This window comes from Corythoichthys intestinalis, chromosome 2 (genome assembly GCF_030265065.1).
Source record: "Corythoichthys intestinalis isolate RoL2023-P3 chromosome 2, ASM3026506v1, whole genome shotgun sequence".
NCBI lineage: Eukaryota > Metazoa > Chordata > Actinopteri > Syngnathiformes > Syngnathidae > Corythoichthys > Corythoichthys intestinalis.
In genome coordinates, this window is record NC_080396.1 from 44,866,870 (window position 1) to 44,879,207 (window position 12,338).

Consider the following 12,338-nt stretch of genomic DNA (forward strand, 5'->3'; position numbering starts at 1 on the left):
GGGTCTACCGGAAATACAAAAGAGAAGAAGAAAAAGAAGGCGCAGAAGAAGAATGATCAATGAACCAACCAACGAAGAAGAAACGAGTTCAGTTGTTGTTGACGTTTCAGAAGTCTAACGACACGAGCACTTTTCCATATGCGATACAGGTGAACACGTAAAACGCGCATGGATCTCGTTTTGTATCTGATAGCTGCTGCTATTTTGGCAGTCCTGCTGTTATTTGCTGTGAAGTTGCGGAAGAGGACGCAGGAAGGTAAGTCAGAAATAGCCGAGGACCTTGCGGTCAACGTTTGTCAAGAAATTTGACTAACTAACTTGTATATATTTGATCAATAATTTATTTGTAGCTATCACAGGAGTTTACGCGTGTTTCGTCAGCAATAAAGACACGTCAACAGCACGCAATAGTGGGGAATAGTACCCGCATTCGGTAGCCAACTTAGGAAACGTACAGACCCTTGTGTAATGTAACAGTTCTACACAGAAGTACTGACTAAACTCCTGTTATTTACATACAGTACAGGCTTCACAATGTGATAAATAAAGCAAGATCTGAATTATCAATAACACTTGCTTTTGATAACATAACTGCGCTTGTGTTGTTGGCTAATTAATAAAGCAAAAATAAACATTTGACTTATCACTACATGTACTTAATTGGTGGGATAATGGGAAGAATCCTCGATTCAAAAAAAATATTTGATAGCTCTAGCCCTACAGAGTAACTCGTTGGCTGCAGTGAATGATCACTGCCAGCCTTCCCAGTTCAATTGCTGCCATTGGCAGCCAATAAGTTCATCCTTACTGAAAAGGCAAAGTAGTAATAAAGTTAAGCATTATGGGAAAAAATAGAAGTGACAAGTCCTGATTGAGCGGCAAGCTTTGTATGTCGGGAGGCGCTCAAAAAACGATAATTATCAATTTTGATTGACACTGTCATAGAGGTCTTGATTTACTGTATTCTTGTTGTAGTTTGCTGAGTGTTGTTTTTTTATTCTTTGTTATTTGTAATGATTCCAATCTGAGCAGCTGACAGAGAGCATGAGCAGGCCGTGGTCCGAGCGGCGGTCGTCCGTCCACGTGCAGCCGTGGAAGAGCGAGGGGCTGGTATGCCACGTCGAAGGAGGAATCTTGCAGGGGCGATGGCCAACAGAAGACCACAGAGAGAAGTAGAGGAGCTTGGTAAAAACTTTTCAACACACTTGCGTCACTGAATCTGAATTCATATTTGCTACTCCGGACTGAATTTTGACTTTGGAATAGGCCATCATTCAGTGAGGAATCAGCGAAAAATGAATAAAGCCTTATAAAGCTTTGGTAATTTCAGAAGAAGAGCAAGAACAGCAGGTAGAAGATGATGATGAGGCCGAACAGCAGAGCTCCCAGCCGACTGCAAAAATTGGAGCTAAAAAACAAAGGAAACTTGAAGAGAAACAGGCCAAGAAAGCACAGCGAGAGGTGAGGAGCTGAGAATAAAGTCAACTGCCTTTCAAACTCAACTATTTGCTGAAAAAAATCGTAAATTGCAGCTCCACAAACATGTCTGCTTCTTCTGAAACACCCAAGTCTGAGGTTAAGGCCAGTAGTAACATGTTGTGTCATTTTGAATTGGAACATCTCGTTTGATGTTTCTAAATTGGGAGGAGTTAAATTTTTTTACCAAGGTTGTTATAGAGAGGCTTAACAGCATTTTAGATGTTTATTATTAGCTATTAAAAAGCCCAAAATAACAATTGCTGCACAATTGTTTTTTTTTATACAGGTGGTGAAAACAAAATACACACACCACTGTGACTTTACTCAGAATTTAATAATTCTATATTTAGGCTGAGCTGGAGGAGCGTGAAGAAAGGAAGAGGATGCAGGAGCTCAGAGATCAAGAGAGACGACAGGAGGAGGAGAAAGAAAGAGAACTGGAAAAGAAACAGGTCTTCCGCTCTCTTCGTAAATACTTCTTAATAAATCACTTTCTCCCCCATTTGTGCACTTAATCGTTGGTCTTTCTTTAGGAAGAGGAAGAGCGTCGGGCCAAGGAGGAGCAGGAAAAAAGGGAGGAGGAGGAGTACCTAAAGCTCAAAGCTTCCTTTGTGGTAGAAGACCAGGGTGAGGAGGAGCAGCTTACTGAAGACCAGGTCAGGTCATTTCTGATATGACCTCAAATTCAACATCTTTGTTGGCCAGTCAAATAAAACCATCTGTTTTTACTCGCAGTCACGTAACTTGCTCAGAGAATTCATCGATTACATAGAGGTGCTGTCACACATCCCATATTATCTGGCAGATGATCAAGATCAAATTTACGCATGTTACACTCTGCTTTTCTTTGTTCACCAGAGCTGTAAAGTGGTTCTACTGGAGGACTTAGCCTCTCATTTTGGAATGAGAACAAAGGATGCTATTGCCAGACTGCAGGACTTGCTAGCAGAAGGATCCCTCACAGGTTTGTGTGCAATATCTTTGCACTAACTTATTTGTATTAAACCAATGGCTGCACATTGTCAACTGTCAAGATAGTATAGTGGTTTACCACTATTTTTTAAATAATGTTTGTAATGTTTTTTTTTTTATTTTTTTTTTTTTTTTTTGTCTTCAGGAGTCATTGATGACAGGGGGAAATTTATCTCAATCACTCCAGCAGAAATGGATGCAGTGGCTCAGTTCATCAAACAAAGAGGCCGGGTTTCTATCACGGAGTTGGCCCTGGCTAGTAATTCTTTGATCAATTTGAAACCAGAGAACCGCAACACTGCCTGATGGACAAGGATGTAACTTGCAGTTGATTAAATGTCTGCAGGGCTTACATTTACACCAACATCAGAATGGTTCACTTTAATTTAAACCATTTATGCCAAAATCCCAATTTTCCAGCCCCACACAGTGCACATTTGAACCTAAGCCTACCCCTGGTCATGCAGAAAAAAAGAGGAAAAAGTCTACTAACCACTGCTGAGATAACAAGGTCTACCATAAAAAAATATTGTTTCATTTACAGTGAGAAAATTAAGTATTTGAACACCCTGCGATTTTGCAAGTTCTCAGACTTAGAAATGATGGGTGGGTTAACATTTTCAAAATCGTAGGGTGTTCAAATACTCATTCACTACCAAAGATGTATAAACAATTATGTTTATAGTGTTCAACTGCTCATAAAAAAAAATAAAAAAAGTTTGTTTCTACACTTTTTTTTTTTTTTAATGATGAAAGATGGGAATCGAATCTTTTTGTAAGTTCTGTTTTCATGTAGCCATAGAAAAATATTCTGTGGTTTAAATGAAGGGGATGTCTTGTGACGTTTGGTAGTGCATGAGTTAATTGGCCGAAAAGCATTTGTTGACAAATATTGTATCCGTGTTCATCTGTGCCAGTAGACAATTACACTGATAACGGTACTTTGTTCAAAGTGACATGAAATCTATTTAAATTAGGGCTGTCAAATGATTAAAATTTTTAATCGAGGTAATCAGCCTAAAAATTGTAATTAATCGCAATTCAAACCATCTCTAAAATATGCCATATTTTTCTGTAAATTATTGTTGGAATGGAAAGATAAGACTGACATAAACATTCAACATACTGTACATAAGTACTGTATTTGTTTATTATAACAATAAATCCACAAGATGGCATTATTAACATTCTTTCTGTTAAAGGGATCCAAGGATAGAAAGACTTGTAGTTATTAAAAGATAAATTTGAGTACAAGTTATAGCAATTTTATATTAAAACCCATCTTAATGTTTTCGTTCTAATAAAATTTGTAAAATTTTCAATAAAAAGTAAATTAATAGCTCGCCATTGTTGACGCCGCAGAGCTGACGTCACATGGGCTCCCTGTCGTTCTTCCACAGTGTCTAACTACGTAAGGTAGTGACAAATACACCACAAGGTATAAATGGCGAGTTTTAAATTTGAGATCTAGCCAAGCAAAGTCTGAGTAAGTTTTATGTGTATTTTGCGTAGCTATTTTGATTGGGAATGCCAGTTCTCTTTGCATCGAGCCATTTTCCTTTTGTGAACATTATTTTTGGAGAGATAGGAATATTATTTTTGTTGTGCTTCAACTAAATGATACTGTAGCGACTTAACTGTTCCTCCCAAATGCATGATGGGAAGTTGGGCAACCATGACTGTCAGTGGTGGCTGCAAAGGGTATATGTTCTGCGTTGTGTTCAACAAAGCATGTTAAGTAAAAGATCGTCTCCTGTCATTCTTCTCCACGTCGCTCACCACAATAGTTATGTTTGTTGTGAAAGAGATGCCAAAGATTATGCCAATAAAAGGCGCATTCCAATGAACGCCTGTGTCCACTTGCATTTCTCTGCCTTTTCGCTTTCAATGTGCCAAAACGGCATCATTGTAAACTGTTTGAGGCAATGCATGAGCGGGTCATTCTGTGCATGCGTTAAATGCGTCAAATATTTTAACGTGATTAATTCAAAAAAATTAATTACCAGCCTTTAACGCAATACATTTGACAGCACTAATTTAAATATTCTTTAAATATAAATTCACTTGAATCCATTCTGTCATGAAATGCTTTGTGAAGGATTGCTTTCAACCCGTCGAATATCTGAAGCTTTTTTCGTTAGCTCCCACGTAGAGTTGGCTCCTCGATCCTGAAAGAACAATAACTCAACGTCAGTTTGATGATTTTTGATTCAAACACTATAAAACACCCAATTCCTCACTTTTATAAGCACTCCAAGAGGTGCCAGGTTCCTCCTCAGATCGTCACTCGCTTTAAGGAGCGGTATTCTGTCTGAATAAAGTGCTTCTTGGTTGTTCCCAGAAGATGTTGACTGACGGGTGAGCGCGAACGCTCTAACTTCACTTCGGAATTGCGTCAGTTGCTCTACAACAGCCTGAAGGTTTCCAGACTGGCTTGCCAGTTCTACATCCTACACAGTAAAATCATTTGAGAGCTGAAACTTCTATTTACAGCAGGTTTTAGTGTTAGGGACCACTAAACGGCTAAGGTGTGGAGCAGGAATTAAATACTTGATGGTTCCACATATATTCTGACCTTGTCATGAAACTGGTCAATCCCAAACACTTCCAAGATGTCTCTTAAGTAGACAACCATGGCTCCAAACACTTCTGGACATCTGGTTGCTCCTGCAGCCTGATTCGACAACAGTCGGAAGACAGTGATATGGTGGTAAAAGGGATGGGAACATTTAGAAAACATGAGCTTGTTACCGTGGAAACAGGCTGCAGCTGGCGGTTACCCTGGTAAACTAAATCCATGATGGCATTCATGGCTCTTGGTGTGTCAAAGTCATCACTCAAAGCTGCCATCACGCTGGATTTCGTCTTGGCCAACCTGGTGAGCAACAGAGTTATGACATCGCTAGAATACAGCAATTGAAAAGTCCTCCCAAATGCTAAGAGAAAATCTAAAGCAGGATCCAACCTCTCCCAGAGTAGTGAGTCCTGCACTGGCAAAGACTGCAGCTGACCCTTAATGTAGGCCTGAGCGTCATTATAGAAGGTAGAGACGGTTGCTAGGGACCCCCGAGCTTCTGACATGCTGCTGTTACTGTAGTCTATAGCTGCATAGACATCACAGTAGAGTCACTTTTAGCCCCAGTTAACATAAAAAAAACATGAACAAAACAGTAAATTAATAATGTTATTAATTTATGTTATAGTGATCATTTCGAGAAACTACAGTAAGTTTACCAGTATGCTGGGTGATTGTTGGAAGTTATGGAGAGTCTAGGATCGTGGTGTCCAAACTACGGCCTGCTGCCCAGTTTATATTGGTCCACAGCAAATTATGAAAATACCGTTGGATATGGTCCGTACAAAGCTTGAGTTAGCCAATATTGTGTTGCACTTCTCAGCTTCAACACTACTAGACCTATTCAATTAACAGTGCCTCTCCATTAGTTCTGGGGTCAAAACCTGACATGTTTAACAGTGTGAAATTTCAGTATTTTGTTTTATATAAGTAAACATATAAAAACTAATCCAGTGTGATAACTTGTGATATCTTGATTTTGATTTTCTTGACATTTTTGCTGTCGATGGATAATTTCTCTTTGTTCTCCAGTTTTTTTCCAGTGGTGTAATATATACATATATCATATCTTATTGTTTGTAGCACTTAAACCATTAACAATGACAGTTATAGATATCAAATAAAATAAAATGTACAGTGTGACGACAGTATTTCATTGTATTTAAGAAATTGGAAGGATTTAAAGTTGGCCCTTGCATCCTTTGATTTTTCTGAAAGCGGCACTCAAAGAAAAATGTTTGGACACCACTGGTCTAGACCATGTGCACATGACAACATAAGCATGGGTAGTGCACTTTTTTTCTCCCAAGAAGCAACTCAACTTTTTGGCTAGTTACTGTAAAATGAGTTTGAAATTATGTTAAATAGTTGAGGATGACCGTTTTTCGTTTATTTACAATTCAGCTTTTAATCTATGCCAGGAGTTTTAAGAGTGTGGTATTTGTTCAAGAATCTTTGACTAGGTACCGTTTAGTAGTACTTAGAGTAACTTTAAAGTACAGTACAATACATTTGAATGTATGGCAAAACTGCTCAAAACATTTAAGTATAATTTTAAAGTCATTTAAAATGTTCCTCATATTTAAAACCAGTTTTAATATTCAAAATCCAAATGTTACAGTGCATTACAGATTTAAAATATTATCAAATATACTTTTTGGATTAAACCCCCCGTTTTGATGAATACAGAATTCTATACACTACGTTATGACAAATATTCTTTTGGGTTACTGTATACTGTAGGCTACCAATATAGGCAATAATAAACATGTTCAGATTTTTTATTTTTACACTATTCACTGGAGGGCTCTCATCACGGATACCTGATCTGTATTTCGTCAAAAGGCAGAACATTCGAAACTCATTGGCAGAGTAAGACTGCAGGAAGTCCTGATGTTGCGTGGAAAGAAAAACAAACAGTTCCTTTCAATACTCACACAAAATATCAAGAAATTTTCAGGAGGAGAAAGGAGAGGAAAGTTGTTTTAAAGTAAGTTACCTTAATGGTGATATAGTTCTTCAGAGATTTGGACATTTTCTCTGCACTGCCTTTGATGTGTAAGTGTCCTAAGTGTGAATTAGAAAAAGAATTTTGTAGAGGTGCAACAATTAATCAATTAAATCGACAAGCAAATCAATCGAAAACTATTTTGATAACTGATTAATTGTTTAGGACCTTCTTCACCTTAAACTCATAGGCGGAGTTTGACTTTTGGGGCTGGGGGGGGCACAACATGTTGATGACCCCGAAACTCAGTGTGAGCTAAAAAATTAACTTAGAAGAATATTTATAATAATAAGTTGAAAATGAGCTTTTTTGTTTCCCATCATTTTTGAGGGGAATTCTAAATCAGGCTGCTTGGGACAGCGATAATTTTCGCCAAGATCGTCATCCACTGAATATTGTACGCCCGCCGGTGGCGGCTCTTTTGTACAATTAGTGTCTCTAGTGGGGCAAATTGAAACTCCGCTCACCATTTTGGCGGTGCTCTCTGGTGTTTCATTGTCCATATTTTCAATTTTTGGTTTTTGCTCAGTAGTTGTTGTTGCTTTTGAAAGCTTAGGTTTGACAAAACATTACGTATATCCATCTTGCCTCTTCGGTTCTAAGGTGGTTTTGGCTAACCAAAGCATATGACCGTCTAAGGTGCTAGTCACATGATCTGTTCGAAAAATAATTTTGACACATTATAAAAATGTTTTTTTTTTTTTGTTAATTACAATCATTTTTTGTGCTTGTTTAATTGCTTTGCAACTTTAATAGACAATATTTTACCGGAAAACTAATTAATTTTAAAATTATACATATAGGAAAGTAAATTACATGCAATGACACTTTTCGGCCACCAGGGGGGCATGCCCCCCCCCCAAACTCTGCGTATGCTTAAACTTGTCTAAGTTCTAGAAATTATAACAAATATACATGTAACTTCTTAGTTGTAAATATCAGATCTCTTCATTGTATTTTTTTTTTTTAAAGTCAAAGTAGGACATGAACAAAAATCTGCCTTTACTTTGGAAAACAACAATTCACGTTTTTGCCAATTTTCGGACATCTTACTGTCTAAACTAGCTTCTTAATAAGGCTGCAACAACTAATCAATTAAATCGATTCATAAATTAGTTGCCAACGGATTTGATAATCGATACAGCTGAAGGAAATAGTCATCCATTTTGTCTTCATTGCTACTTACAACATGCCGAAAACAACTTCAAGGTAAAATGTGAAGGTAATTGGAAGAAGTGACATTTATCCGATTATGGATTAATCATTTAATCAATCTTCCGATTATTCGATTATGAAAATAATCGTTAATTGCAGCCCTAGAATTTTGTAACTTCATTTTTAAATGTATTTAGCAGTCTTTTAGGTCTCAATCGGAGCCTGAGTGCATTTTAAAAAAAAAATCTGAGTTGCTCAGAAACAGACAATTCTATAAGAGCAGTCAACATCATAGTTATGTTTTATATCAACTGTTTGGTGCATGAGTTACCTGAGTGCAAGAAATAATTGCCCCACTGATCACACTGATGATAGGCTTCGCATTGTGCCACCTCGTTCTCATGGTGAGGGAAGGCCAGGTCCACGCCACCTGAGTGGATATCCAGCTGACTTCCAAAGACTGAGCTGAACCAGCCGCAGAGGTAACATCACAGGTGAGTGTAGCAACAAAATGCTACAGAGAGCCAAAGAGCTTGTCAGTGATGCCAACCTCGCAATGGTGGAACATTCAATATGCCACCCTGGCCTTCCTGGGCCCCATGGAGATTCCCAGTGTGGTTCTTGAGGTTTTGATTGTTTCCACAGAGCAAAATCCCTCACATCTTTTTTACTGGAGCCACCTGTAAAACCAAGCAAAAGACCCTTTATCATTTAAGCATAAAAGCTAAACTGCACTGGTGAGAACCAAGAAGAACATTTTTGATTATTAATTTTTTACATGTATCTGTACTTGAGAATCTGACCTTTTACTATAACTAGAGTGTAAGTACATTATTTATCCTTGAGTGAAAACAGAGTGGCAATGAAAAAATGATCAAGGGTGCCATTTTTTCAAATTTTACTGTATCTGATTCTCACCAGTCGCTTCGTGAGACTCTCCGGCTCCACCAAACTTTCCATAGCGATCCCCAATAGACTGGATATCAAAATACACATCACCTGTAGATGAAATGAGTTGGTGGATTTTGATAATTAGGTGAGGGAAAACCAAATTACCTTTACCTTCTTTTGTGGCGTAGGCGTTTCCGTTCTCGATGATTCTCTGAACGAAGGCAACAATTTGTGCTACGTGTTCTGTGACTCTTAAATACACTACAGGAGGAATCACCTAGATATATATACAGCAGAAACAGTGTGTATTGGAAAAACAAATTTCAAAACGTAAACATTTTCACATTTTTCATATAGGTTAAATTTCTGTCTAATAGGAATATGCATGATTTCATAACTAAATTTTCATCCAGAGTTTAGCAACCAATTCATTTTTGAACAACATAAACGTCAGGGCTACTTGAATAGTAGTAGATGTCATTTGGAGTTAATCACAAACACATTGAATTGCAAATTAAACAACATATGATTGAAGTACAGACTAGTATGGATGTGCCGGTATGATATTCTGACGGAACGATAACCTTAAGCCAAAACATCACAGTATTGCAATTACAGCTCTAAAATGTGTTAATTTGAGATATCTGGGTTAAAAAAACAAATGTTTTTCTTTTGAACAGAATTTTTATTTTTCAAAACATATTGGCAAATTTGGTCATAAGTATATTGTTAAGTTAAAAAAAAATGGAATATTCTAAATAAAATAAATGCAGTCCTTTAGGTGAGCCGAAACCCACAGCCACAGCTCAACATTATTACCACCAGAACAAAAGTAATTTAATTATTTTCCATTTAAAGCATGTGTGTTTACATTATCTCGTAGCTGTTTGGAAACGTTCATGACAGTGTTTACTAACGTTTGATTTTGTATAAATGCAAAATCATATTGGAGGTATTGCCTCCTCGGCAGTTAGTCGGTTGGCCCTCCCCTCTAAGCCGCGGCCGTCTGTACTTTTCTGTAGCCGAAGTAATCCCATACCAGTGATTTCGTCTTTTTCGATGGGGGAAAAATTTCAGGAGTTTCAACTCCTCCGGCCATCGTGTAGCACAGCTGACTCACTGACACTGAGCAACAACCGGTGGGGAGGGTTGAGCTGTGCAACTGCGAGCGAGGGATTTCTCCATGCATTTTTGGGCCATAAAAAATAGCTAATACGGTACCGTAGGGATGGGGTGACAGAACATTTTTGCGGTTTTGAAACCTTGATGTTTTCATACCACGGTATACCTTAAAACCAGTAATCGGCACATGTCGAGTACAGAGTGTAATTTTTAATTTTTATGAAAATGTGAATTTCACTTTAGAAATTACATCAATTTATGCACCTAACTGAGATGGCCAAACACACCTTCAGTGACATCATATCCTTCTTAAATTCCTCTTCGTACGTTCTAGCTAAGATGGTGGGCGAGATGTTCTCCTGGAAAAAAGGAGACCATTTATTTTGAAGCTGTTATCCTTACTGATAATAACACTAATGACAGCAGTTGGTGTATTACCTGCCAACCTCTTTGAATAATTTTGTCATCAATGTCTGTGATGACCATGGCGTGGATGACCGTGATGCCAAACAACCGGGACAAGATCCTCTGCAGCACGTCAAACCTGACATACGAACTTTGAGGAGAAGAGATGTTAAATGTCCATTACACTGAAAATAGAGTCAGTTAAATGTGTTTGACTGTTTTTACCATGCATGGCCCAAGTGCGCATGATCGTAAACGGTGGGCCCACAGCTGTACCTGAAGCACAAACACAATCCTGTTATTGTGGGCGTTAATTATTTGGCTGCCATAGACGGGGATACACGTCCAGTCCATTTGGACGGAGGCTGTCAGTCATTCCCAGCCCTCCCAGATATGGAGGGCGGGCAATTTATAATACAATCTGTTTGAATTAGGAGTCCCAGGTCAAATTGATTGGACGTCTATCCCCGTCAATGGCAGACGAGTTAAATACAGGCCTAGGACCCCAGTACGCTTCTGTAAACATTTTTTCCATCACTTGAACGCGTGTTCAATACCAGGTGGCTACTCCTTCACGGGCCAGAATGAGTGGCTCTTTTTGTTTTGTGCGGCTGTTGAAAGTCTTCAAACCAGTGTCAAATCCCGTGGGCTGGACCCACTTCTTCTCGCTTGTGCTGCATGATCCGCGGATTTTTGCCCTTAGTCCTTTGCTTCCGCATAGAAACGACTTGACTGTGTTTCTCCACATGCTGTGACCTCCCAGTCCTAGCGAATGAGCAAAACCCAGAAATTAAGAGCGAATATGGCTTACACGTGACGCTAATGATGTCAAATATTTAAAAAGACAACAAACATATCATAAAAGTGGATGAAATACACGTTTTAATGAATGCAACAGAACCAGGTAGAGACGGACACGCTCGTAAAAATCATGTCTACATAGATATAACAGAAATCCAACGAGTGTCGCTTTCACCCCCATATTGGATGTGGCAAAGTGACTCGTGAGGAGCAACAAAATTGCGCTCAAATTGAGTGTTTTTCGCTCCATGCTAATAGATAAATAAATATTAAATATAAACAATTATGAATGGAATAGAACCTTTTTTGCATATAATTTTTCAGATTCAAAAATCATTTTTGAATGCCAGATGTCTTTAATGCACCACAGGAAGAACGGGCAGTCAATGGTTGATATTAAAAAATAAATAAATAAAAATTTTAAAAATACATGTTATTATTAGGGGAGGTCAATTTTATTTTTGTAAATTCATTTTTTCTTTGATTGAAAATATTTTTTTTGATTGAAGCAACTTTTTTTGGGGATTGAATGATTTAGACACAAATGCCCCACCCATAATATGGCCCAAACACAAAAAGTTTTGCTTTATTCAAAGAAAACATTTTCAATGAAAAGTTAAGTGTTCAACATCTATCTATCTATCTATCTATCTATCTATCTATCTATCTATCTATCTATCTATCTATCTATCTATCTATCTATCTATCTATCTATCTATCTATCTATCTATCTATCTATCTATCTATCTATCTATCTATCTATCTATCTATCTATCTATCTATCTATCTATCTATCTATATAGATATATATGTCTCTCTCTCTCTCTTCCCTCTCTCTCTCTCTCTCTCTCTCTCTCTCTCTCTCTCTCTCTCTCTATATATATATATATATATATCTATATATATATAGATATATAGATATATATATGT

At 37.8% G+C, this 12,338-nt stretch overlaps 2 protein-coding genes across 2 annotated transcripts; one reads left to right on the forward strand and one right to left on the reverse strand.

The window, feature by feature from the left end:
• Positions 1-60: 60 nt before the first annotated feature.
• Positions 61-4,277, forward strand: LOC130912367 (DDRGK domain-containing protein 1-like). The gene is made up of 8 exons (XM_057830415.1): positions 61-256; positions 1,033-1,185; positions 1,331-1,461; positions 1,830-1,931; positions 2,013-2,135; positions 2,215-2,253; positions 2,338-2,443; positions 2,597-4,277. The coding sequence occupies exons 1-8, from the start codon at positions 169-171 to the stop codon at positions 2,755-2,757; spliced, it is 903 nt and encodes a 300-aa protein (XP_057686398.1). The 5' UTR covers positions 61-168; the 3' UTR covers positions 2,758-4,277.
• cars2 (cysteinyl-tRNA synthetase 2, mitochondrial) lies at positions 410-11,541 on the reverse strand. Its single transcript, XM_057830414.1, has 15 exons — positions 11,165-11,541; positions 10,833-10,883; positions 10,641-10,758; positions 10,490-10,561; positions 9,252-9,357; positions 9,108-9,188; positions 8,740-8,869; positions 8,521-8,654; positions 7,026-7,093; positions 6,850-6,916; positions 5,417-5,555; positions 5,203-5,326; positions 5,027-5,125; positions 4,692-4,901; positions 410-4,619 (listed from the first exon to the last, which is right to left on the reverse strand). Exons 1-15 carry the CDS (start codon positions 11,353-11,355, stop codon positions 4,530-4,532), a joined length of 1,680 nt encoding a protein of 559 aa, XP_057686397.1. The 5' UTR covers positions 11,356-11,541; the 3' UTR covers positions 410-4,529.
• Between the last annotated feature and the right edge of the window lie 797 nt (positions 11,542-12,338).